The 27151-nt window shown below is 41.4% G+C and overlaps 1 protein-coding gene and 1 pseudogene across 4 annotated transcripts; both read right to left on the minus strand.

Annotated features, from left to right (window-relative positions):
- Nucleotides 1–1540: 1540 nt before the first annotated feature.
- Nucleotides 1541–6729, minus strand: LOC137278976 (ileal sodium/bile acid cotransporter-like; annotated as a pseudogene).
- A 4841-nt stretch (nt 6730–11570) lies between these two features.
- On the minus strand, nt 11571–27026 carry LOC137276999 (ileal sodium/bile acid cotransporter-like). 4 transcript variants are annotated; one of them, XM_067808655.1, is made up of 6 exons: nt 26232–26243; nt 21377–21631; nt 17331–17500; nt 15211–15481; nt 14106–14310; nt 11571–13127 (listed from the first exon to the last, which is right to left on the minus strand). In XM_067808655.1, exons 3-6 carry the CDS (start codon nt 17416–17418, stop codon nt 12708–12710), a joined length of 984 nt encoding a protein of 327 aa, XP_067664756.1. In that variant the 5' UTR covers nt 17419–17500; nt 21377–21631; nt 26232–26243; the 3' UTR covers nt 11571–12707. The 4 variants fall into 4 exon arrangements, with proteins under 4 accessions (XP_067664756.1, XP_067664757.1, XP_067664758.1 ...); XM_067808656.1 differs by lacking the exons at nt 21377–21631; nt 26232–26243 and adding an exon at nt 26922–27026; XM_067808657.1 differs by lacking the exons at nt 21377–21631; nt 26232–26243 and adding an exon at nt 24365–24396.
- Between the last annotated feature and the right edge of the window lie 125 nt (nt 27027–27151).

The following is a 27151-nucleotide window of genomic DNA, read 5'->3' on the forward strand; positions in this document are numbered from 1 at the left end:
CAATAGTTGCATAACAATGGTCCTTTTTCTACCAGTTCAGTGAGGTGTCCTCACGCCTAGAAACCGTTCAGTGAGATAACTGATTGTGATGATGATATTGGTCATATCCAGGAAGTACACAGCAAACAGTGGACCAGTGATTAAATCGAAATGATCAGATTAGAGGATCAAATCCTCAATGTTTTCACTTCTCACAGACAACCCGACTAGAGGCTGCCTCAAACTCACTCACCCATCCTTATCTGAAATACTGTTGAAAAAGGCAAACCATCCCACGCGTGACGACACTGGGCACCAAAGTAATTTTAATCACCAAGTCCACCTGAGCGAGTGGCAGTAATGCTGCAATATCACGAAATAAGACATAGGAAATTGGTTTCACACGTTGTACCCATTCCGGGAATCGAACCCCATCCCTCGTCAAGCCTATATGTTGAAGGTCTACGACACTAATCCACCGCAATGGTCACACGCATTATACACCTTCATTACAGTAACAAGGATGCTTTTTCAAATTCCCATTTGAATTCTACAACGGTATACCTTGAAATATGGTTATTTGTTTTCTGATGGGTGAGGAATTGTTCGTTTCTGGCACCTGGTGTGGTATTGAGAGCACCGTTGTTAGTAATCTGAAGACTGCCGCTGATATTGCTGACATTGCGTTTAGGTTTGCGCACATTGGTCACCCTCATTTGTGTATATTACTTTGAGATTAATGTTCCGGCATACTAATTTGGTAAATATGTCTTGGACAACTACACGGAAGTGAAACTGTGGGCTATGAAATCAGTCTGTCATACAGGCCTTGAAACGAATGTACACAAGGCAACACATGCAACTTTATCTGTACAGAGTATAGCTTACCACAGTTTGAGGAAATAAGGGAAACTTCCAGGCTCCTTAATTATATTCTATCCCATTTAGCAACCTTTATTCACTAAAATGCGTTCATTTCAGAGACAACATGTTTCAGTATAACATTACAGCAACACTTTATTTTCCAGTTTGTGGATTCTTAAAAAGAGGTTAAATCCCGGGAGTAGATGAGCGTTTTTTGATAAGATGATAAAATACCAAATCTCCTGCTATTTATGTATCAGCGTTTAATTTTTAAAGAAAAGACGAACTGAAACATCGTAGTTCAGACCATTTATTGCACAGTGCTCTCCAGCATATTCTCTACCAGAACAGAATTCTACAGGTATTTATAAGCAGTAACAAAATATTGTAAGAACATGTATACAGTAAAGCAACATTTTCAGCAAATACAGCTTGGAAAGTTTAGCACGTGTTAATGAGTTGTAGATTCAGTCACACTCATTCTTACAGACATTCATTCTTACAGTGGACAAATGGATGATCAGGATGCAGCTAAGTCAAAATTATTTTTGTTAAAATGGCAATAAAAATGTTATGGCCACAAACAAAAGTGACGCGCAGATGCCCGACAAATATTTCACTTTTTCACACTGCTTAATCGCTTCTGTCAAAGTAAATATAAGTTGAACCACTCCGAATATTTTCATTACCAGAAATATTAACTAGTTTCATTCTGTTTAAAGGCACCTGGGTGGTGTTCTTAGCTGTTTATGGACACAGGAGTAACCTCCCCTTGCCTAGACATCCTATTGTAAATGAGGATACCAGCCCTATACACGGCAGTCACGATTACTGAGTCCACAAGAATGAAAACACCAAATAAAAGAGGATACAAGGACAGTTCCCCCATTTCCAATTTGCTGAATGTCAAGGACAGAAGGGTCATGCAAAATGGGAAATTTTGTATTCCTGTCTCCATGGCAACAGTTCTACACCGATAGTGTGGCATCCGGAAGATGAAGGCAGTTGCGTATCCGAACCCAAAACTGATAAATGGAAGGAAGACAACAGCGAAGTAGACACTCCAGGAAGAGTAATACATGAAGGGGTAGAGCAGGCTTGTAAGTGTCATGGCCGCTACTACCGACACTGCTCCGGCAACACTGCCCATCTGCAAATGAAAGTAACTTTTGCAGGTTAGCAGATTAAATTACTGTAATCGCCACTATAATCGTGGTCTTTTGTGAAAGCTATTTTGTGAGAGATGCCTTCCTGAACATAAACACGCTTTGGATATTAAGGGGTTAAATTACTGAGACAAATATGACTGTGTCCTGGGCCTAGATTTTCGAAGCTCTCTTAGCGCTAAGACAGGCGTAAGTCAATGTTAGTTTATGGCATTTACGACTATCGTAGAACTAAGAGAGCTTCGAAAATCTAGGCCCTGGACCTCGTACTTCAAAGCGATTGCAGCACTAAGACGACCGTAATCCCCATACTTTAACATAGACTTAGCGCAACGACACCTTTGAGGAATGGGTCCCAGATCTTCTGGAAATACTGTTTTCTTTAGAAAAACCTATTTGCATTTACATTTTTTTTCTAGCATTACTGTCTCCCGATCGTGATGATTACGATTTCCTTTCCTGCAAATAAGTGGACACTTTTTACCGAAAAAGCACGCCGAAACTGGCCAAGGTTCAAAGATATACTATTGGATTGTCTACGGGAACAGACCCGTATTAACAGAGAATCACTAATGGTTTCAACGCAATATGATTATTGTTTGTTTGCCTGGTGCGTGCTTTTGCCGACTGACTGGTGTTTGTTTACTGATTGGTGTTTGTAGTGACGACGCCGTACCACCACACACACACGCACACGCACACGCACACGCACACGCACACGCACACCACACACTCCCCACCCCCTTTCCCCCACCCCTCAGTGATACTCACCTTTATAATATACGCGGCAAATTTTGGTTTCCAGTGACGCAATGCTATACCAACGGCTGCCGGTACCAACATCACGGCAAACGCTTGTGCCAGGTTGCCAAAGGGTATAACAGCCTTCTTGTCTGTCCAAGACCTGCCATAGATGAGAAGATTGAGCGGCAGAAATCCGGCTGACAAAACCGTATTCAGTGTAGTCATTGTCAGGCTGTAAGAATAAGGAATGTAATTAATATATCCGCCATTAGATACACATTGATAGCACGAGTAATTATCGACGATTATTCATCTTTTCACATGAAATAATATTCCGAAACCCTATACTGGCAATCGCGCGCACAGAATGGCTGAAACACATTTTTGAAAACCATTTTGTCCGAGTGAGTGAGTTTTCTTTTGACGCCGCTTTTAGCAATATTTCAGCAATATCACAGCGAGGGTCACCAGAAATTGGCGTCACATATTGTACCATTGTGTGGAATCGAACCCGGTCCTTGGCGTGACGAACGAACGCTTTAACCACTTCGCTACCCTATCGTGATGGCACTGGGCACCAAAGTAATTTTAATCACCAAGTCCACATGAACGAGTGGTATTAATGCTGCAATATCACAAAATAAGACATAGGAATCTGGCTTCATACGTTGTACCCATTCCGGGAATCGAACCCGATCCCTCGTCAAGCAAATATACCGCCGTGACAAAGTTGTACGACATTGATGCCGCAATGGTCACTCGCATTATGCACCTTCATCACACCTTTACATATGCACCTTTAAAGAAAGGGAGACCCCGACTGCGTTACAGGTAATACTGTACACAACACCTAAGCTCTTGAGGTTACACGATTCGTAACCTGTAAGGGTTCATGCAGAATTCATGAGGAGGGCAGGTGAGGAAGGAAGTTAGACAAGAGGACCAAAAGGCCAATCAAAAGACAGGTAGCATCTGACAGGTGTCAAAGGAAGTCAGATGCTAGAAAGTTATGTTAGGTGGTGGAAGTTTCTAAAAATAGAGAAGGGGAAGTCCAGGTGAAGCTGGAGACATGAGAGGCTGCTAAAGGTATTGAAGATTGTAGATGTTAGTGCCTGACATTCAACTATAGACAAGGACAACATAGCACGAAATGATGACAATATATATACATAATTCATGGATGAAACTGGTGTGTGTGTGTTTGGGGGGGGGGGGGTGCATTATGAGAGGATGGTATTTATGTGGTTACAACTAGTGGTTATATCCACCATCCTGCTACATCTGCAAAAAATGGTAGTCTTTATTGCTTAACGTACAACTTGTTGGGCAGGACGAACAATTTGCACAAAACGTGTCCGCCAGAAGCTACCAGGGGAAGCGGCGAACTGATGCTAAAACATTAGCATTTGATAGCTAGATTGACTGGTCAGTTCGTCCCTTCAAGTCCCTAGCTTGCCTTTCTTCTTGTCCACGCTCTTCTCGATGTCTGTCGTCTCTGCTCCATTTGCCTGTCTTGCCAGCTTGTAAAGGCAGATGACAATCCCCATCCGTTCTTACGTTCATAATTTGCGTGGGTCAGCAATTCTCATGGACATACTCTCCACAGCCCACTATACTTTGACGAGCTCGACATATGTCTGACAAATTCCATCAACAATAGAGTTACAATACTCACTGCAAGTTGTTAATGATGCGCCAAAATTTAAACAAAGCCAAAACCATATCTTATATTTTATATTGAATTTAAATGACGTCATTTGATCTACACAATCAAATTTGTAGTTTTACAATCGATTTTAAATTTCACTGATATATTGGACTGAATATATTTATGATAGCTGATATCATTGTCAAACATATAAGTTACAGCGCTGAAAAATAATATACATTTCTCGTAGATAACAGTTGTACAATGTACTGGTGTGAAAAATAATACCGACTCGTACACAAACAAAGTAACATATTGTAATAGCATAACTCTCTGGTGTTGAATGCATGTTACGTTTTCTGTTCTTTGGTAAGCCGTGGTAAGTATGGTTTGTTTTCTTTTGTCTGACTGAGGGATTGATCCTACTTATCAGTCTCATCACACTCTAATGCACGCAGTCACCATCCGGTCTTCTACATGCACGTGTTTAACCTCTTGTACATGAGGACAGGTAGCCTAGTAGTCAAAACGTTCTCTCGTCACGCCGAAGTCCATTTCCGGTGTCCCGCCCTGTGACATTGCTGGATTATTGCAAAAAGCGGCAAAATTCTGTGTTTGTGCGGTCAGTCACTCACTCACTCTTGTGAATGAACGAACATTGCGGAATGTACATACAAGTTTGACTCTGTTGTTCCTTTTGACGATATTCGACATCTCTTGATTACATTCGGGTTGATGTTACACTCATCAAATTCAAAATATGCGTACCTGATGCGACTTCATTGATAGACATTAACACATCACATCATGAAATGGACATTCCAGATCAGAAATACCCATGAAGATCCGGGTTAGAACTTCTCTCCAGTAACCCATGCTTGTTGTAAGAGGCGACTAACAGGGTCGGGTGGTCAGGTTCGCTAACATGGCTAACACATGTCATGGGTTCCCAACTGCGCAGATCGGTGCTCATGCTGTCGATCATTTGATTGTTTAGTGCAGACTCAATCATTTACACACCGCCACCATATAGCTGTAATATTGCTGAGTGCGGCGTAAAAATCACTCACTCAAATACGTGAAGGAACAAGGCTACGTGACTATAGATATATTCAATGACCAGCTACCACTGACCTCAGCGGCACGTCTCCATCAATCCACAACGTGAACATATTAGAGGTGGATCCACCCGGACAACAGCTCATGATCAGCATCCCTATCGCCTGCTTGGGAGGCAGCTGCAGGGCATGACCCAGGCCGAACGCCGTCAGAGGCAGCACGATGAATTGTGACGCCGCCCCAATGAGGATGCCGTATGGGCGTCTCAGATGAGCCCACAGTTCCTTCAGCTGGATGCAGGCACCGACGCCCAACATTATAATGATGAGACTTGTCGTTATCACCACTAGATTGATGAGTATGAAACATATCAATATCAATATTGTATCAATATAAACGTCATCGCCACTAGATTGATGAGTATGAAACATATCAATATCAATATTATTTCAATATAGACGTCATCGCCACTAGATTGATGAGTATGAAACATATCAATATCAATATTATATCAGTATAAACGTATTCTCCACTGTTGACAGGAACACAAATGATAACCATATTGTAATGCTGCAAATTAACGGCTTTGATAAACAACTTTACTCTTTTAGAGGTACAACAATTGGTGGAGCTACGTTAATCTTCAGAAATATTGTTAGACTATCCTAAGCGCAATGAATTTTTTCCCCTGTGCTAACAAATATACAATAATACCCGATTTCTGTACCACAACATCACATGTGGGCAAGTCCCAGAAACTCACTGGAGTCAAGCTGCTATGCACGGTCACCAATCCAAGGATTCTCCGTACCCATCGTTGCTTAACCGATTTGTTACCCGTAAAGGCCCGGGCTAGGATAATGGTCCTCAGTAACCCATACTTGCCGTAAGAGGCGACTAACGGGATCGGGTGGCTAGACTTGCTGACTTGGGTTGACACATGTCATCGTACCCCAATAGCGTATATCGATGTTCATGATGTTGACCACTGGATTGCCTGGTTTAGACTCGATTATTTACAGACACCAGACCATATAGCTGTAATATTGCTGTGTGCGGCGGCGTACACCTAAACTCACTCACTCACTTAACCGATTGGTGACCTGAGCTCTAGGTGCAGGGCCAGACGCTACAACCATGAATGAAATATACAGCGTCCACATTGCCTGTACCTGTTGTTGCCACCTTCAGCGGACTGGTCTCTTCATGGGAAGTCTCGTTCACTATGATGGATTTATTCCAAAACTCCCGACTACTGTCATTTGTCATGTTGCTCTGTCCGTCCACACCTGCATATGGTCATCAACTGAAATGACGGACAAGGTTCATGTACAGGTATCACAGTTCTCTAAAAGTAGACGGACATAAACATAAATGTGTGAAGTAAAAATATTCTCACGCAGCTGATTGACGTGACCCGAATGGTCCACTTGATAAAGGCATATCTTGTCATTCTGCTGGCCGGTCAAGATAAGCAAGAAAGCATATCAGTCGATCAGTTCCACCTCAACCTAACATCCACCATGGCATTTTCCGGGGACAGTCACGTCTCCATTCATACTTCAGAAGGTGAGATAGAGCGGCCACAGGGACTGGACACGCTAAACACTGCAATTTTGGTATGTACTATCACTAACGGGGTACTATCACTACTGTAGTGACGTACGATACATCAAGTGTGACAGTACATACTTTGATGGCATGTTTTGGCGTTACAAGTCCCTGTGAGGGTGATGGGTAGTCTAGTACATGTAGTTAACACGTTCGCTCGTCACGCCGAAGACCCGGGTTCGATTCATCAATGGGTATAGTGTGTGAAACCGATTTCTGGTATCCCCGTCCATGCCATTGCTAGTATATTGCTTCGACGTAAACCAAACTCAGACTGTCTTAACAGCTGTACGACAGTATTCAGTCAGTATTAACAGCTATACGGCAGTATTCAGTGAGTCTTAACAGCTATACGACAGTATTCAGTCAGTCAGTCTTAACAGCTATACGACAGTACTCAGTCTTAATACCTGTGCGACAGTACTCAGTCATTCAGTCTTAACAGCTATACGACAGTACCCAGTCTTAGCAGCTGTACGACAGTACTCACTCGGTCAGTCAGTCTTAAAAAGCTGTACGACAGTACTCAGTCAGTCAGTCTTAAATGCTGTACGACAGTACTCAGTCAGTCCTAACAGCTATACAACGGTACACATGTAAACTAGCCACATAAAGAAACTGTGCAGTGTAAAATATTATCCCAGTTGATAAGTACAATAACAGTGCCTAAGGCATATATAAACTTTAATGAAGGGATCATGAGACCATAACAAGTAGAGAGAATGTCAGTTGAAAGTCAATCACAATGACGGCACGAGTCCACAAGCGGGGCAGGGGTCAAACGATCATGTCACAGGCTCAATAACGGGTATGTCCACCATCGGAATTAAGAACAGCAGTGCATCGACGACGCATAGAGCCTATCAAACGTGCAAGGAAGGTTTTGGGGATGTCACGCCAGATTCTCTCAAATGTTTTGCAAGGTCAAGGACGTTATCTGGCGGATGAGGAAGACGGCTAAGAAGTCGATCCATCTCGTCCCAAAATGCTCTGTTGGGGAGAGATCCGGTGAATTTGCAATCCAAGGCAGTAAGTCAACGTTGTGGTGTTGCAAGAAATCCATAGCAACCCTTACCGTATGAGGGCGGGTATTGTCCTGTTAGAATGTTAACCCATGACCATGACATTGCAGAAAAGGAACGTCACAGGTCGAAGAATCTGAACAATCACCAAATGAATTCTGTGGCATACTGTCATTCCACCCCAAATCATCACAGAACCACCACTAAAGCGATTTCCAAGACACAGACCCGTGCATAACATTCTCTCACGCGTCTATAGGCACGATAACGTCCATCGCTATGGGAAATGTTAAACCTGGACTCATCTGTAAAAACAACATTTCTCCACCAAAACAAGGGTCTGCGGGACGTCGTGGTATGATCCCGTGATGACGTAAACGTTGTCGAACTGTGGGAAGTCCTGGGATGGTCCGAGCAATCATCACTGTAGTCTGAAACCTGTGGCGAAGATGGATCACCCCTATCCATCTGTCCTGTCTTGGCGTTTTATACACGTGGACGTCCAGAACGTGGTCGATCGATGACGTCATTTGTGTTCTGGTAGCGTCTCACAGTACAGAAATGGTGTTCCGGTGGCAGCGGAAATGTGCAACCACTTGTTATTGAGACATTCCCCCACGAGCCATCCCAATGGCCTCATGACGTTGTGCAGACGTTAACCTTGGCATACTATGTCTTTCAGCAGCCGTTTAATTTTTTATACGACCGCAAGGGCGGGGCTGGAGCTTTCCAAAGTGACAGTATTGTGTGACATTCATTTGCTCTGTTTGTCTTTTCCGGAATTCACGTGCAGCAACGTATTGCACGTTTCAAGGACGAAACCACTGACGTCAATGAACGTCTCATGTGCATGCATGTTGGATACATGCCACTAATCTCAGAGTTTCAATCCTTATGTGTCTACACAGGTTTGATAAATTCAGATTGAAAATTTTTGTATGCACAGTTTCCTTATGTGCCTAGTATAGAAATAGGGAGGATGTTTCCACATTACACCTCTGTGGAAAACATTATGACTGATGCAGTTCTCATGTTACCGCTTATATACCCTTTGTTCCCGTGTTCCTTTCCGGGTGTAAAACTACATATGTTTGACGACAGTGGGTGAAAAACGTTCAGCTGTTTCACGCACGCACACATCACCGCTATATGATTGTCAATCATGAACGAAGGCATATCATAGGGGAGGGGGGTTGATTTTGTCTCTATCTACGTCTAACAGTTCCCTTGCGAAACCAAAACACCTCCAGTTGCTTCAGTAATGATTCTCAAACGCCCTGCAAGATGTTTACTTATCTTCCACTAGAATAGTTAATCTCAGTTAGCGGCACTTCGCTCCCTCCAATCAAGACATAACATCCCTTAATTTGTAACAAACGCCATGTAAATTTACCACAGAACATTGGTGTCAAATCGACTGACAATCAATGACTCTCTGTTTATCTCTGTAATGTAGTGTAATTTGATTGAAGGACACACGGGTATAACTGCATCCATATGTTTTTGGTTGGTTTGGGTTTTTGGTTTAACGCCACATTTAGTTGTATCCCTGCGTTCTGTAATTAATATTGCATGGACAAGACAATCCAGTGATTGTAAAGATCACAATTAGTGTGATGTGTGTTTTATTGTAGGTCTAAGGGACGTACTTTTGGTTTCCCAGCATTTGGACACTTCAAGTGTCAGGTATGAGAAATTGGGAATGAAAACAACTAGAGCTGTGTAAGCGGAGAGCTATTGTCTCTGTTGGAGGTGTGCAGTATGAGAGACCATTGTATGCATGGGTAGTTAGCTTAGGGTCAGTCAGGAAGTTTGGGGGTATGCAAGGACCGATTTGACCGAGTTTGCAACCAGTTGGTATGTGTTCGTGTATGTCCGGTTTGCTGTTTTCTGTAGATATTCAGCTGGTGTGGGTATTATAAATTTATGTTATGTTTTAGAGCCACATTCATCCATACCCATTGCCGATTGAGGGACCATTTTCACAATTTTTCTTAAATGTAGATTTCCCGGGTTGTTTGTAACCAAACATCTGTCTATATGTCTGTCTGCCTGCCTTTCTGTCTGTGTGTGTGTGCGCGCGCGCGTTTTCCTTAACACCAGGCTGGTAGGGAAATGCCATACCTAGGTATCAACATGCTGTTGTTTGCTTACTTATAGCTTATGAGCTGGCCAGATCACAACGTTCATGGCCGATGACGCGACCGTGCGTGGCTGTGCGTGCGTGCGTGCGTGCGTGCGTGCGTGCGTGTAAAGTCACCAAGTACATGGTGTGCTTTTTGTATCCAGTGTACGGGGTATCCTGTGAGGGTGTCCCGCTGATCGTGAGGAATCAATCCTGACATGCCGTCTGTGATGTGAACTGACATTTGTGTATCTGGGAAGTGTGACGTGTCCCGTCGGTAAGGCTGTACCAACTGATCATAGTGACATGCCGACCAAATGTCTAAAGGTTTACATGCAGGGGAAGCGCCCCTAACCTGCCTCTATAGAACAGTCTGGAAATCCCACATGTGGCGACAACATCGTCAGTGATATGTACAGTACACAGCTGATTGTGCTTTCAAAGGATTTTGTTGAGTATTCTATTTTCAATGTGTACCACATAATCATATGCATCGTTGTGTATTTCTTTAAAAGACACATATACTGTTGTGATATATTGAGTGTTGATGTGACGGTATGTGAGTAGAGGTGAATAGTGAGGTCTGATGTGCGTGTTTTAGAATGTCGGAAAAAGAGAGCCAGTGTGTTTGGTGATGTGAGAATAAAGTTGTCAATGCAAACCTGTATGAACTATTGCAAATAAGGCAGATTTACTTAAACTTTGGAGTTTGTCTTTACTGTAGCATGCCAACATCATGAGCAGCGATCCACGCAATTGGGATACGATAACATGTGTCAACAACCAAGTCATCGAATCTGACCATTCAGTCACGTTAGTCGCCTCTAAGGACAAGAATGGGTTGCAGAGGACCAATACCAACCGGGATCTCCATGTAAATCATCACAAATCCCCCCTCTCCGTAACCTTCGAGAAGACTATTCCGGAATAACACGAGTTGGTCACGAATGATAAATACCCGAATGGACCGAAAGGATATGGTAATAACCTTCTCGGACAAAGAAGTGACCCGGTTCGTGAGCTACAAATATGTCCCCATCTATGGCTGCACCGATATATATTATACATTTTACACTGCTGTATAAATTGTAAGCAATCCCGTACAGACCTTGTTTCTGGCTTCATGAAGGACGTGGATGCTTCTGACAACATCGCCAAGTCTCCTGACCACCTGCAGCCTCTGTGCCACAATAGGTATGTGAGACACGGACTGTTCACTCCACATTTAACTGCCGCATCCAGGCAGACAATGAGATATGGTACGCACCATATGAAACATAATGGCCCCTTATTGTGACACTTCTGTTCACACTCCAGGTCGGTATAAAGCGACAAACAGAAGAACGACCGTCCGTAGTCTAATTGTTTAATGTCGACGAAGATGTCATTCATAACACTCATACAGGATTCGATACATCTGTTATTTGCCGTGCAGGTTAGAACAGGTCCAAGCAGTTTTTGCGGGCGGTCATGTTACGGGGTTGATAGCATGCCATCCTACCTTGTGCACTTGATAACAGCATTACCAAAGTTCAATTCTTCTGGTGTCTCCCGCCGACTCGCTATGCAGATGGAAAATGATACCGTGACGTATAACACATACGTCTGGGCTGGATAAGCATGTTCAATGTGAAGCATGTTCAGTGTGAATGACCCCACTCCATCCCTAAAATGTACGAAGGAAGTGACCCCACCCCCACCCCCATACCACCCCCGTCACCCATCCCAGCTTATCATGTACAAGGTCAATGTCAACTCCCACCGAAACGGTTGATCACCATTTTAAATCACCATCACCACCTACCCGCCATAAAGTTTGAACGGTCCCTAGGATTCGTTACCAGATACCAAGCAGAGGAAATATAGGTGCACATTGTTTGATCATTTACGGTAATAAGCGGTGATAGACTCTACAACCCAGTGATGGACATCAAGAGTACTAATCTACGTCATAGGAACGTGATGTGCATAAACCACCTCTGACGCAGGTTTGAAATAGAAAGATGCAGAGAGATACTTGTCCACGAATGTATCCAAAGCGACAATGAGTAGAGAGAAGATGATGTTTACCACTAGGGGAAATGTCTCTCATAGACACAGCCGGGAATGACGAACAAGGATTAACAATACGGCAACTTTACTCCAATGCGACTTTGTGAAAACTACACAGCGTGCGACTACTTGATTGCCGCGATTCGTCCACCCACACCTCTATTGTACCCTTTTGTAATGCAAACATCTCTGGTAAAATATGCCCTGTGTATTTATTCTGATTAGTAAGAACATGAATGCTGGAAACATTTGAAGATCCAGCTGGATTAATGTGCCACATTAAATCTTGGCCCACTGTTGGACAACGTGTCCAATGCCACCGTTACGTTTAAGCCATTAAGGTAATGTTGGGTCAATTTTGTTAAAACGTTGGCAGCCAACCAACCGTATACCAATACTGGCCCAACAAACCTTTGCTATTTAGGCAGCCACACATGTTAACAAGTCTCATCCTTCTGTTGTACAGACGTAAACCCGTCTGGCTTTGACATCCTTCTGTAAATGATGACTCCAGCCTTGTACACAGCTGTCACTAGAACCGACTCGGTAATTATAAAGACGCCAAATAACAAAGGATACAAGGACAGTTCGCCCATTTCTGATTTGCTGAAGGTCAAGGTCAGCAAGGTCATACAGAAAGGGAAGTTTTGTATCCCTGTCTCTAATGCAATGGTTCGGCACTTGAAATGTGGCAATCTGGCGATAAATGCAGAGATGTATCCGAGCCCAAAACTGATTAATGGGAGGATGGCAACTGCAAAGTAGATCTTCCAGGACGAGTTGTACATATACGGGTAGAGCAGACTGGTCAGTGTAATGATCACCACCACGGATAATGCTCCTGCAATACTGCCAATCTGAAAAATACCAAAATATATATTCCAGGTAAAGAAGGGGAATATGCGTATTTTGTGAGACGATGCTCGACACGTACTTGCCTAGATGGTTCTGAAGGTCAGGTGAAATTTGATTTAACAGTCATTGTTTAAATTTTTAATGTCCAACGTCATTCATGAAACCTTTTCATCTGTGTAACGTGTCTGATTGCCAGGTACATGCTCTAAACATACGAAAGGTCATAAAGCTCATAAAGAAAGGTCGAAATTCCTGAACAACTTTATGTGAATTGTGAACGGTTGACACTATTTTACAATATCAAACGTCTCATCTACCAAAGGATGCTATCAAGACGGTCGTGTTCTGACTTTGTTAATAATGAAAGGTCGGAACCGTTTCTACCGGAAACACCACTGGAAGTTGAAGTAATTATGACCCTATCGAGGTTGCTTGGGTTTTGATCCTGCCAGAAATACCTCAGGGTGGGTATTGGATTGCTTCTGTGTGTTCATGTCACTAGCACAGTGCCACCGCAGGGTTAGTGTTATCTCGGATTATCAGGAAATGGACTAGTTACTGTTGCATCATATTTTGTAGGCGCAGCTCTCACTGTGGAATGCTTTATATTTATGTTTTTAAAACTAACAAACGGCCGTAATATCAAGCTGCATTAGTGATCAGCTGCAGTGGTGCTGACTATGACATCAATCATTGAATACCCGTGAAGGTCCGAGTGAGATTTGGTTTTCAGCAATCCATGTTTGTCGTAAGACGCGACTAACGGGATAGGGTGGTCGGGTTTGTTGACACATGTCGATTCCGCAGATCCTGATCGATGCTCATGCTGATCATGATCACTGGATTGTCTCATCCAGCCTGGATTACATACAGGCCGCCACCATGTAGTTGGAATATCTGCTGAGTGTTTGCTATAAATAATCTCTCACTCACTCACTCACTCACTCACTCACTCACTCACTGGACACCACAATACTCACTTTTATCATGTACATGGCAACCTTTGGCTTCCAGTGACGCACTGCTATACCGACAACTGCCGGAATCAGCATCAGAGCTATTCCTTGTGCCAGACTGACATAAGGTATAACGGCTTTCTTGTCTGTCCAAGAGCGGCAGTAGATGAGTAGATTGAGGGGCAGAAATCCAGTCGACAATACCGTGTTCACAGTGGTCATAGATAGGCTTTGAAAAGATATATTGCAATATTGCAATGAGTGTTTCATTTAGTTTCATGTTTAAGACGTTCGCAAACTACAAACAATTCTTTACTGACCCAGATACAATATAGTATCCCTAAACATGCATTTCACTGTGTTTGTTTAAGTTTATCTCTGTGTGGTTTGGTTTTGGACTGATTTTTTTTAAAACTCCTTTTAAACCGACATCCCTCTAAGCCATCACTTTTCATCGGTCCCAAGTGATGTCGGTTTAGAGCGAGTCCACATTATACAGTCGACCCAGGTCACGTTCCTTCTGTTTGATGTAAAGGCGACAGGGGAATGACATTCGAAGGGAAACCAAGACATGTAACATTCTACAGAGTGTTGGGTATTGTTTTCGGTTTGAGTGTCAGCCTCATTCAGTGTGTTCTTCTCTCAGAAATGTCTTTTGATTTTCAGGAAGTAATTGTCGTTGTATCATCGTTATGTGAGAGTGATACACAGATACACGAATATGAGATGTTTGATGGGCATTAAGAATTTAGAAGGAACCATGGCAACATCCAACGTATTTATTATTTACAGAACGACGTTTCTGTGGTACTTTTTGCCCTTTCATCACCTGATGAAGAAAGCTTCAAGACATAGCCAAGCCAGAAACGTTGTGTTGTGAATAATAAAGAAATTGTAAATCCGTGCCATATATTGTTTTATGAATATGACTTGGTCGGAATCGCATAACAGATACCCTGTTGACCCTAAGAGGTTTCGGTGTGTCGATACGTGATCCTCATCAAATTCTCACAGTCCTCAAAGATAGTTTCCAAATGTCAGTTAATTGGTGCATATCTAACACATCATAGTATGAAATAAGACATATATAAATAAGCCTATGTGACTTCAATGATCAGCTACCACTGACCTCAGCGGCACGTCTCCATCAATCCACAACGTGAACATATTAGAGGTGGATCCACCCGGACAACAGCTCATGATCAGCATCCCTATCGCCTGCTTGGGAGGCAGCTGCAGGGCATGACCCAGGCCGAACGCCGTCAGAGGCAGCACGATGAATTGTGACGCCGCCCCAATGAGGATGCCGTATGGGCGTCTCAGATGAGCCCACAGTTCCTTCAGCTGGATGCAGGCACCGACGCCCAGCATTATGGCGATAAGGCACGTTGTCATTGCCACTGGTTAGATATATAAGACAGTTGTTTTTGAGACTGCATTTTAAGTTGGACAACCTTTGCCAAATTCATTTGACTTTTTAATTGGCTCCAATTGTGTTTAAGTTTAACTATTTCTTGCTAAGACTGATGTCTACTAGGTTTATCCCAGGACCCATCCAACTGTCAAAAATCATAGTTACATGTAGTACTGGAGGAAAACAAAGCAAGATTATCCAGACACAAGAGGTGGTCACGAATCACCACAGTGGAAACACTCGTGCACGAAATGTTTGGCTACAATGTACATATGTATTTCAGTGAAAGCACAGGGGAATCGTTGTTCCCAGGTATACTGAACAGCTTATGAAACACACTTCTGGTTTTTTGTTACGTTTTTGAATAGAAAACATAAACATGAACGGTTAGTTTTATGAGATTTCATTGTTTTGATTTCTTTATTTGCTGTTCAGTATATATGTGTTTCGGAGTATATTGGTACGTTGCCTTGCCTGAGAAATATAAATATTTGAAACCGTTTAACGTCAAAATAATTTATTCCGTTATCTCAAGATAGATTAATACTTCCTAGAACCCAAAGGTCCCCTAATCTGTACAGTTTATCATGGTAAATGTCAGGTTATATTTTCAAGAATGAGGTATGTATTTGATTGTCTGGAAAATTATTGTTATTATAATTTAAATTAATGGGAACATTACCTCAGGTTGATTCGTTTTATTTTAGACATGTTATTTTATGATGAAGTCTCAAACATATATTGAACTATTTGTACTGATTTACATACGGAGTGGTAGTTTAATTGTAAAAGCAATTTGCAGTTGGTACTAACATAACTGTGATTATTTCAAATCTGTAGTTAGAAAGGAAAGATGGCCTACTATATCGGAGACAACTTCTTTATATTATTATACGACGTTTCGGTATAAATACCCAACTCTTTACAACAGCACAAGGCTTTGAATGAAACATACAGCTTTATGGATTACAGCTTCTTGTTTCGTTTCTCCTAACGTAATAAACATGAAGGTGTAATCAAACAAGTAGCACATGGCCTTGTACCAAAAAGTCGCAAAATGTCGATCATGTTATGGCAGCACACTGATAACATTAATAGGTAATATGATATTTATAACCCCATGTGACAAATAATCTCCAGTACCTACAGAGAGGTTTTTTTTAAATTTCCCTTATCCAATGGACCATTGTTCCCTTCTTCATCTTATAATGGATCCGTTGGTAGCCACGTGAGAGTTTTGGGGTAATTGTACAGGAAATTCATGCTTTTATGTTGTTGACAGTTGCCTGTGGTGACCCTGTTTGGGTAAAAGTGTTTGACACATTATCATGATATTATTGGCTGTTGGTTTTTTTAAATAGAGCCTAAAATTCATTAAACGTCTTGGGTGATATTTATGTTTATCATCGTTTGCATTGTAATAACAACCTGAATTGGTCACAGTAACGTAAAATTATTTAGATTTGAACCGACAATGTAAATTTTCTGGGCCGTTGGCACTAATGTTTTGAAAAGTCTAAAAATAATATTAGTTATTCAGCTGCATAATATGTAAACATTGCTTTTAATATATTAAATGCGTCAAATTATCAAATTCACCATGTTCAGAATGCAGTCGTTCTCTATGTTCAGAACAGCGGAAGCATTAAAACAGAAAATTAACCAGCATTCTTCATCTTACTTTCTAAAAACCTGACGTGTGTTGATCAAATAATTAAGGAAAATTGTGATATTTAGGCACGTTTATTGTCATCTCACTGAAGACGTGATGTTGTGTTGCAGCTGTGTTGATGTACGGAGTGTATGTATTGGAGAAAGTCATACTGCTCCAGTACCTGTTGTTGCCACCTTCAGCGGACTGGTGTCCTCTGTGGAGGTCACGTTGAACGGGTCAGTTGTATTGCATGACGTTAGATTGGTCATCTTGATCACAGGTATGGCCCCAAATGGTTGACTGAAGACGTGTACTGATGTACTGCCTTCAAACAGTCATACGTTCAGTTATCTGAAAATTGGAAAAAGTTGATTGTGTTATCTTTTATATGCGAGCCTCACAGTTCTTAGTTTTGCAATGGCAGTAATCGTTGCCACGTACATAAAGTACACATGAGTTGTAACAAAATTACATGTTAAAACGAAAGCTGAACTATATGAGGACTGAACTTGTTTAATGTGTTGAAAAATCAAAGGATTTTCTCAAATTTCTCTCCATTTGTCTATTCATTGCATGCAATAGGTCAGCAATTAGGTCAGCAATTTTAGAATATGCATGGCAAGAATATCGTTGAAAACATTTATGGAACTGAAATAGATGCATCATAATGATTGAGTGAATTCATCCGTCTCTGCCATGTGGGACACCATGGCAACGGTATGTATCGGCATGTCTGAATTTTATCCTTTGTTACAATGAAAACTTAAAAAACAAATAACAAAACGGAAATTGTCAGAATGCTTTCACGTACTTGCATCACACGTTTATGTATACGCGATCCCCGAATCAAACATTGAGAAGTATATGCAAAGTAAAGTCCTTTTAGCGCTCACCCGTTTTTCTTCATAAACCCTTAACAGAAATCTTTGATCAACGTGGCCTTAACGGAAAACCGTAGACGTCATACATGAGCGATAAATTGTATCCCGGTTACTAAGATATCCGACCCGTGAAGGTCCCGGGGTAGAATAGACCTTCAGCAACCCATGCTTGCCACAAAAGGCGACTATGCTTGTCGTAAGAGGTGACTAACGGGATCGGGTGGTCAGGCTCGCTGACTTGGTTGACACATGTCATCGGTTCCCAATTGCGCAGATCGATGCTCATGTTGTTGATCACTGGATTGTCTGGTCCAGACTCGATTATTTACAGACCGCCGCCATATAGCTGGAATATTGCTGAGTGTGGCTCACTCACTCACTACTAAGATATCCACCATGGCATAATGGTGTTACTATCTTCTTTTATGGAACGTGAAAACAATAGATCACGTTATTTCAGCTTATATTAGACATATTATTATGGAAATGCATATCGGTACATTAAAGACAGTCCTTTTCTTCTTCTACATAGAGTGTAGTCTCTACTACAGAAACGTGATATTTAACTTTGTTTTGGAATCACAACACAACCGGGCAATAAAGTGACTTCAAATCTGTAATACTGATGTCATGACTAATTACTGAATTCAAATCTGAACTACTGACACCATCACTGATTACTCGCTTTAACAATGTAATACTTACACAATAAGTCATTACTAACTTCAAATCTGTAATACTGACACCATCACTGATTACTCGCTTTAGCAATGTAATACTGACACAATAAGTTATCACTTACTTCAAATCTGTAACATTGGTGCAATCATTGAATCCTTACTTCATGCCTGTAATGCTGAAACAATCATGGACTTTGAAAAACGTCCATGGCCATGTGACCCTGAGAAGCAGTTATACAGCCCTCTCAGAGCATGCACACACCCAATTAAAACCGCATCTGCTAATGCTATAAAGGTAGCATAGTAGTATTTTCATAATTAAGATATTCAATATAATGAACCATCTACCTAAAAACCCTAGATCGGTCCCATATGCTGTACTCATTAATAGTTCTCATTCCACATGAAATCCATGAGATACCCATCGAAAAGTAAACATCGGATTATCACGGGGCTATGCTACGAATAACAGCTGAATTGACAAGCACCCAACTGATGATGGATGACAATGGGTATTCTAGTGCGGTTGCTCAAGTGAACTGATGAGATATTGTACAAGTAATGACACTTATGGAGATATTAATTGAATTTAATACTGTCATTAAACTGTTGAATGAACCGTAATGTTACATAGAAGCGGTGTAGTAGCCTTGGGCTCTAAGTATTGGCTCTACACGGCTTCGATTCCACACATGGGCACAATGTATATAGCTGATATTGCTAGAACAATGGCAAAAGCCGTGTGAAACTAAACGCAAATGCATTGATCCATAAATTCATGTTACGTCACAGAAAGGAAAGTGGTTAGGAAAAGCACTTTATATATATATATATATATATATATATATATATATATATACTTTATATATTACAATCTTCCAAGACAAACTAACAGCAAAACTGCCTTCTTACATGAAACATAATGGGTGGTCTCATTTCGATTGCTGATGCGTCACTTTTGAAACCTTGCAACATATGTCTAGAATACCTTGAAATTTCTAACTAAATATGCTATCTTTCACGCCATCGTTTCCTTCAAAGTTTGGTGGGAGTTTTGTATAGAATGGATACAAGTATGTGTTTTCTGCACTAACCAGGTCTACTTTTTATTTGTGCAGCATGGTCTGCGCACTAGCAGACAAGTGTACAGGAGTCGAGTTTAAGAAATGTGTAGCTCCACCGTTGAAGAGTTCGATCAGAGGTTAGATCGCAGTCTTAAATGTATGTCGTCTTACATTCGCGCTAACATTCGTACAAGTTGATTAGGTCGTTTGTATGGGGATTGTATAGTTGAATATAGGGGCCTAAGATTTACTATAACTAACACTGCCCTGTGCAATTGGGTCCTGAACCGTAGACAATAGTGACCATACCATGCATCTATAACTAACTATTCTTATTATGAAAAGTCGATCAAAGTAACCTATCAAAAGAATAGGGAAATAGAATGTCATGTTAAAAAAATGATTTTGTAACATTGAAAAGCTAAATATACCTATTTGAAAGTAGGTCACCAAGTTGCCTATAATGAGATCAAAAGAGTGTCTTCACGCGATGCGGATGATGCATATGTGAAGATCGGAAACCAACGATGAAGATCACCAGCCTGTGCTCATCTCTGTTATGACTTTTGAAACGTTTTTTCGTCCTGTGACCTGCGGAATGTCCTTGACCTGCGATATGTCAGGTCATAATGGTAAAATAATTCCCAGAATCACGAGATGATATGATATCCCTTGTATGACCTACTTCGGGTAACACACCTGTCACGAGTCATTTATACCCGGTAGACGTAAGACGCACATGTTCTCCGCAGACATACCAGTACTAACGGATTGCTGGAACTTTGATAGTTTCACAACGGCTTTTGCTACAGGACGAGTTTCAGATGAATGAGTATCAAGTATTAAATCCATCCGGGATTTGGTGTATGGATTATGAATGAACTATGTAATACAGAATAGAAATGTCCCAAACTCCCCATGTTGTCAAACGTATTACTTACGTTCTACACGTGAATTTGCAAGTGTTTAGGGCTGGCAATGTGGAGCTAGACCAGCTGTGTGCAGAAACGTCAGTTATGCTCTTAGGTTGTCGGTAGCCACTGGTATATGTATCGATGCATTCATAAACATTTTACCTATGTGAAAAGTGTGTTTTAGAGGTGTCAAGTGATGTATATCATATTTCATTATAATACCGTCTAGACAAACAGGGCTCGGGCTTGTTAAAAGTAATGGTAGAGTGAATGTTGCAGGGTTCCGATCCACGAAAACCTCATAGTGACAAGTTTGCAAGCTGATGGTAAGCTGTGGAGTTACGACAGGTCGTAACATCACGCATGCTATTGTGGATCGGAAGAATGAGAACGAGCATGCGGCATCGATACAGATGGAAGGATGGATCGATGCATGGATGATCAGCTTTGGATTAAGGGATCGATGAATATTTGACTTTCTCTTTCCATAACTATCTAACTTTCGGCCTCACTCTACCCTTGACTTATATGTAGTGATTACTGCCTAAACGTGTTACGTCCAACTCAGGTGTATGACTGTAACCATACAACTCAACACATGACTAAAATGTATCTGAATTGTTGCTGAAACGTGCGATTAAAGGATGCATACAAACTTTTGTTTATTATCATTTCACTTGTAACGTACTGGACCCGTGAAGATCTTGGAATCGGTCTTCATTGGCCCATGCTTGTCGTGTTAGGCGGCTGAAGGGATTGAGTGATCATGCTCGCTGACTTGGTTGACACGTCGGTTCCCAATAGCTTAGATCGATGTTCATGATGTCGATCACTGGATTATGTGGTCCAGACTTGATTGTTTACATACCGCCGCCATATAGCTGGAATACTACTGAGTGCGACGTAACCCAAGAACCAACCAAACCACGGACTGTCAACAGTACTGAAATATTACGTTAACCAAGAAATTCAATCCACAAGAGAATTTAAGCTCGCACAGCCTGTAATGTCATATGTTGTATCATTATCAGACATATAAAACTGAGTAGAGTTACAAATCAAATACTGGAAAGTAGTATCAATAGTTGTACACAATGTATGGATATCGCATTTCAAAATGCAATGGCAACATAAACTACTGGAAATAGCAATAAATAGTAAACAACTGGCGTTCGTTCGTGGTCGCTCTCGGGTGGTAGTTTACGATGGCGGACAAGAGACAGGGAAGACAAGAGTCGGTGTTAGAGATGAAGACAGCAGCAGCCATGTTTTATTATTGTTCGGTTGAATGATGGTCGAAATGGTGCATTCAGTGGTAAACATGTGACAGAACGCACATCGGGACTGAGTGGCCAATGATCCCGATGTGGAGACCCGCTCTGTCACTTACACACATTCAGAAGTCCGACGGTGATTCTTCATCGTCGACGTAGTCGTAGGTGGGGTGACGGCCTTGGCCGACACCCACACTAGCCGCACAATCCGTCCACTTCTGTCGATGATCTGGTTTCCGTGGTTGGTCTCGCTGGTTGGTCTCACTGGTTGTTCTCTCGGACTGACCATATGAGTCAGGTTTTTGATAGCGCTTGAGAATTAAGGGTCCTGCCTGGAAGGGGCGGGGAGGGGGGAAGGAAAGGTGGGGGGGGGGGGGGGGGGGGGGATATGATAAGAGGGGATACACCGAATGTTTGCTGAATACGTTACTTAGACAAAGGGGATAGAATTCTGGTGCACTTTGGGCTTATATTGAAACATTTGAATAAATGAAGTTTTAAGGAAACTTGTTGGAATGATTTAGTCTATGACCACACCCCTGAACGTCGTGGAGCTTTTGTCCTCAAAAGTGCTTTTGCAAGTAGTGACAATAATGGATGTATAAAGTATACAGTGAATTGGATGAAACGTTGACACGTTGACAATATCTGGTACAGGCATTGATCATTAGTCACATAATCGTAATGGCATTAGATAAAATATACACCAACGTCAAAGTAATAAATGAATTGAATTGTCAACATTGGTCAGGCGAAACATAACAATAACAATATCGGACGTGTACACACATAATACAGTTGAGCGGAGATTCCAGCTGTAAACAAAACACAGGTGAGCGGCTATCCAGCTCGTACAAAAACACGGGTGAGCGGCTATCCAGCTCGTACAAAAACACAAGTGAGCGGCTATCCAGCTCGTACAAATAAAACATTGGACGTTTCCTCCGAGCGGCAAAATCCTGCTCACGGTCGACCATACAGTCGGAATACCTGACTGATAAGTACACGTATGACTTACAGGAACATAAACAGAATATGCGTAATGCGTCGTCGTTTGGATTTGAATGTAATATTTTCATGACAATAGTGAGACCTTTGAAACTGGGAGTCTTATATTGGTGAGCCTAGACTCGACAAGGCTAGCAGATGTAGATGTGATCTGCACTAAAAGTAGAATTGGCATGAGGAAAAAATAAACTTAACCAACTTCGAAAGTCTAAACCGAAAGTTGATGAAAAATTAATTCAAGTGAAATTGGCTCGTAGATATTTTTCGCGAATTGTATATTGTGCGCCAGTTACCAAAGAAAGTATTAGGCACAAGGATACTAAATTTTCGCCGGTATCGTAACTAAGCACAAGAACACGTTGTCAAAACGAAGAAGTAGGATGTAGACTGGATAAACAGTCTCCATCAAATAAGCTTGGAAAGACAAAACGTATTATACTTCTACGACTGCTATTACCACATATAAAGATTTAGACGTTTTTCACAAAGAGTAATTACAGTATTGCATAACTCGTTATAAGCTATTGTCCATAGTAATAGTTATAGAGGTACAAATTGATAGAAAAATCCTTGAAACCGGGAGACTGATTTGAGCACAGGAACCCGATATCGCTCTGTTGGTTAAACATAGACCATAGATCTACACTCACGTCATATATAATATATAAACATAGACCATAGATCTACACTCACGTCATATATATTATATAAACATAGACCATAGATCTACACTCACGTCATATATATTATATAAACATAGACCATAGATCTACACTCACGTCATATATATTATATAAACATAGACCATAGATCTACACTCACGTCATATATAATATATAAACATAGACCATAGATCTACACTCACGTCATATATATTATATAAACATAGACCATAGATCTACACTCACGTCATATATATTATATAAACATAGACCATAGATCTACACTCACGTCATATATATTATATAAACATAGACCATAGATCTACACTCACGTCATATATATTATATAAACATAGACCATAGATCTACACTCACGTCATATATATTATATAAACATAGACCATAGATCTACACTCACGTCATATATAATATATATGACGTGAGTGTAGATCTATGGTCTATGTTTAACCTCTAGTGCGATATCGGGTTCCTGTGGATTTGAGTGGGACGACTCGGAACCCGCAGATAGCGTTGATCTGCAATTAATACGTATATGCAAAGGATATGTAGTATATGTAGTATGGTAAGAGCCTAACCGATTTCAAAACCATAATCTAGTAACGATGTACGTCTCATACCATCACATACAGATTGCAGTACATACTCAAACAATGAAAAGGGTACATATATACACACAAGAAACATGAAAAGCCCGGAGAGGATTCCACATACCTGGCATGAACAGGAATGTCCGACAGAAACGTATAAACACAGAAGTTTTGAGAAGGTTCGAACAAAAGCTCACATACATTGTCACACGAACACAGTGTGAAGCACTTGATGAAGAACCTTGAGTCTTGGCGTTGACAGTTGCTGTACTCACTCGATAATATGACTGGGTCTGGTTGTTGTTGTCGATGACTTTGCTGGAAGTGCTGAGGTTTGCTGGCTATGTGCTGCTGTTTTGCTGATGACCGTCGGGTCGGCAGGCTGTCTGATGTCTTCGTTCTTCCGCCAACATGGCCCCTGACGTTGACGCTGCTCTTGTCAAGCACCAACTCTAAACTAACTGTTGCTTTGTTGCGATTTAGGGTAGGGGAATCGTGCGTGAGTCACAGCAAACTCACACTACCCGGATATTTCTCTAACATCTGTCCAAGAGCGTCCGTAGGGGTTTGCTCTCGGGTGGTATAGTTTAGGATGGTGGACAAGAGACAGGGAAGACAAGAGTCGGTGTTAGAGATGAAGACAGCAGCAGTCATGGTTTATTATTGTTTGGTTGAATGATGGTCGAAATGGTGCATTCAGTGGTAAACATGTGACAGAACGCACATCGGGACTGAGTGGCCAATGATCCCGATGTGGAGACCCGCTCTGTCACTTACACACATTCAGAAGTCCGACGGTGATTCTTCATCGTCGACGTAGTCGTAGGTGGGGTGACGGCCTTGGCCGACACCCACACTAGCCGCACAATCCGTCCACTTCTGTCGATGATCTGGGTGGGCTCGCTGGTTGGTCTCACTGGTTGTTCTCTCGGACTGACCATATGAGTCAGGTTTTTATGCACAGAGTCATTATGCCACATTGTGCAAGGTCACTGGCCCATGCACATACGTAAGATTCGCCGACGTAGAGGGGTGTTAACTGACATGTATTAGAATTAAGGAGGGGTATGATAAGAGGGGATACACCGAATGTTTGCAGAATACGTTACATAGACAAATGGGATAGAATACCGGTGTACTTTGGGCTTATATTGAAACGTTTGAATAAATGAAGTTTTAAGGAAACTTGTTGGAATGATTTAGTCTATGACACAACACTGACCTAGCAACAAGTGTGGTCAAACTTCTGAAATAGGCTTGGCTGGATATCTAGTAGAAACCAACAGAAGCTGGTCACAAGCGCACCAATTCCAGGAAAACACATCCAGCAACAGTTAAAGGTTGAACGCTTCTCTGTATAAGCAAGTCTTAGCTAGGTCTTGAAAGTGGAAAGCTGTTATACTGATTTCAGGTGATGAGCTAACCTGTTTCAGTGAACTAGACCTGCTTTTCCAAATTAGCTATCTACAACGTATTTGTCCCAGTCCGTAGCACAGAAAGTAGATTCTGTTGAACTGATCTTAACTGGCGGACATTTTTCATAAGTTTCAATCATGCTGGACAGATGTGATGGAACAAGACACTTCAGACATTGGAATACAAGATCGAAGATCGTGTGTTTGATCCTGAAGTGGACAGGAAATCAACGAGGGTCTTGAAGCCCTGGTCTGATGTGATCCCACTTGCCTGTTGTGATGATTCTTGCATCTGTTTTATACAGTCTTCATACATGTGCTAGTCTAAATATCTGTTAAAACTCCACCAACATGAATAGTCTACACCGATTCAAGAGCACCGATGTGCATTAGAAAATAATACATTCCTGAAACATAGTAATAGTCATAAAAGAATATTATTCACTTCTACTTTATCTTAACATAAACGATGCACTGTCTAACTCACTGTCACCTAACAGTACATGTGTAGTATCAGTGGTATAGTTTTACATATGAAATGTTACTATAATTTAGGGTATTGTCGCATGTACTTACCGCTATGTTTATCTAAACGCATGTATGTATTTACCGATGAAACATGACCTAATGATGACGATTAATCAAATTAGCACTGAACATGTGACAATACGTAAAACTATGATTGGACGTAATAGATCAGCCTAATGCCTATATATATATATATATATATATATATATATATATATATATATATATATATATATATATATATATATGTGTGTGTGTGTGTGTGTGTGTGTCTGTCTGTCTGTCTGTCTGTCTGTCTGTCTGTCTGTGTGTCTGTGTCTGTGTGTGTCATACGGTACCAGCTGAACATCGTATTCACCATTCTGGTTATGCCGAACCTTAGATACCTCGAACTATTTTCGAAGGCCCCTTTAACTCGAGGTTTTGATTGTATTTGTATATAACCTGCATATTGTGGAATGGCTGCGGCGTTTTATCTTTGCTAATGATATTTTCAAAAACAACTCTTTGACAGATCAGGCGTATATGCAATCAGACTGTGCACAGTAACGCGACCTGGTTGTCAGACCCGCGGACTTGTATGACGCATGTCATGGCATTACATTTGCGTAGATCGATTCTCTTGCTGTTGATCACGTGACTGTGATTATTTACAGACACTTGCCATATAGCTGGAATAGTGCTGTGTGCGGCATTAAGCAACACACACAAGAACAATACCCTATAGTGGAAACTTACCGGAATGTATACCCTGGAGATATCGAGGATGTTCTAAATCTGAAACTTGTCGGATGTGATCAGAATTTAAACGATGTAAAAGTCAAATACGCGAAACTTGATGTACAGTGAGCATAGCACAACTGACAAGAACACATGTTGACTTCCACGCGCTTGTGTGGCTGTCAAAAGTATTGTAATACAAATGCACCTTGCTACCTTAGAATGTAATTTCCTGTCATTGCTTTACG

The sequence above is a fragment of the Haliotis asinina genome, chromosome 3 (genome assembly GCF_037392515.1).
Source record: "Haliotis asinina isolate JCU_RB_2024 chromosome 3, JCU_Hal_asi_v2, whole genome shotgun sequence".
Lineage (NCBI taxonomy): Eukaryota > Metazoa > Mollusca > Gastropoda > Lepetellida > Haliotidae > Haliotis > Haliotis asinina.

Bases quoted from the DNA above. Each gene is read 5' to 3' on its own strand.
- LOC137276999 (XM_067808656.1), bottom strand. From the start codon at position 17,418: ATGACCAATCTAACGTCATGCAATACAACTGACCCGTTCAACGTGACC. The intron at 15,482-17,330 runs GTACTGGAGCAG...ATATCTAACCAG, and splicing joins GCTGAAGGTGGCAACAACAG to TGGCAATGACAACGTGCCTT. The intron at 13,128-14,105 runs GTGAGTATTGTG...GGTATTTTTCAG, and splicing joins TTGCCATGTACATGATAAAA to ATTGGCAGTATTGCAGGAGC.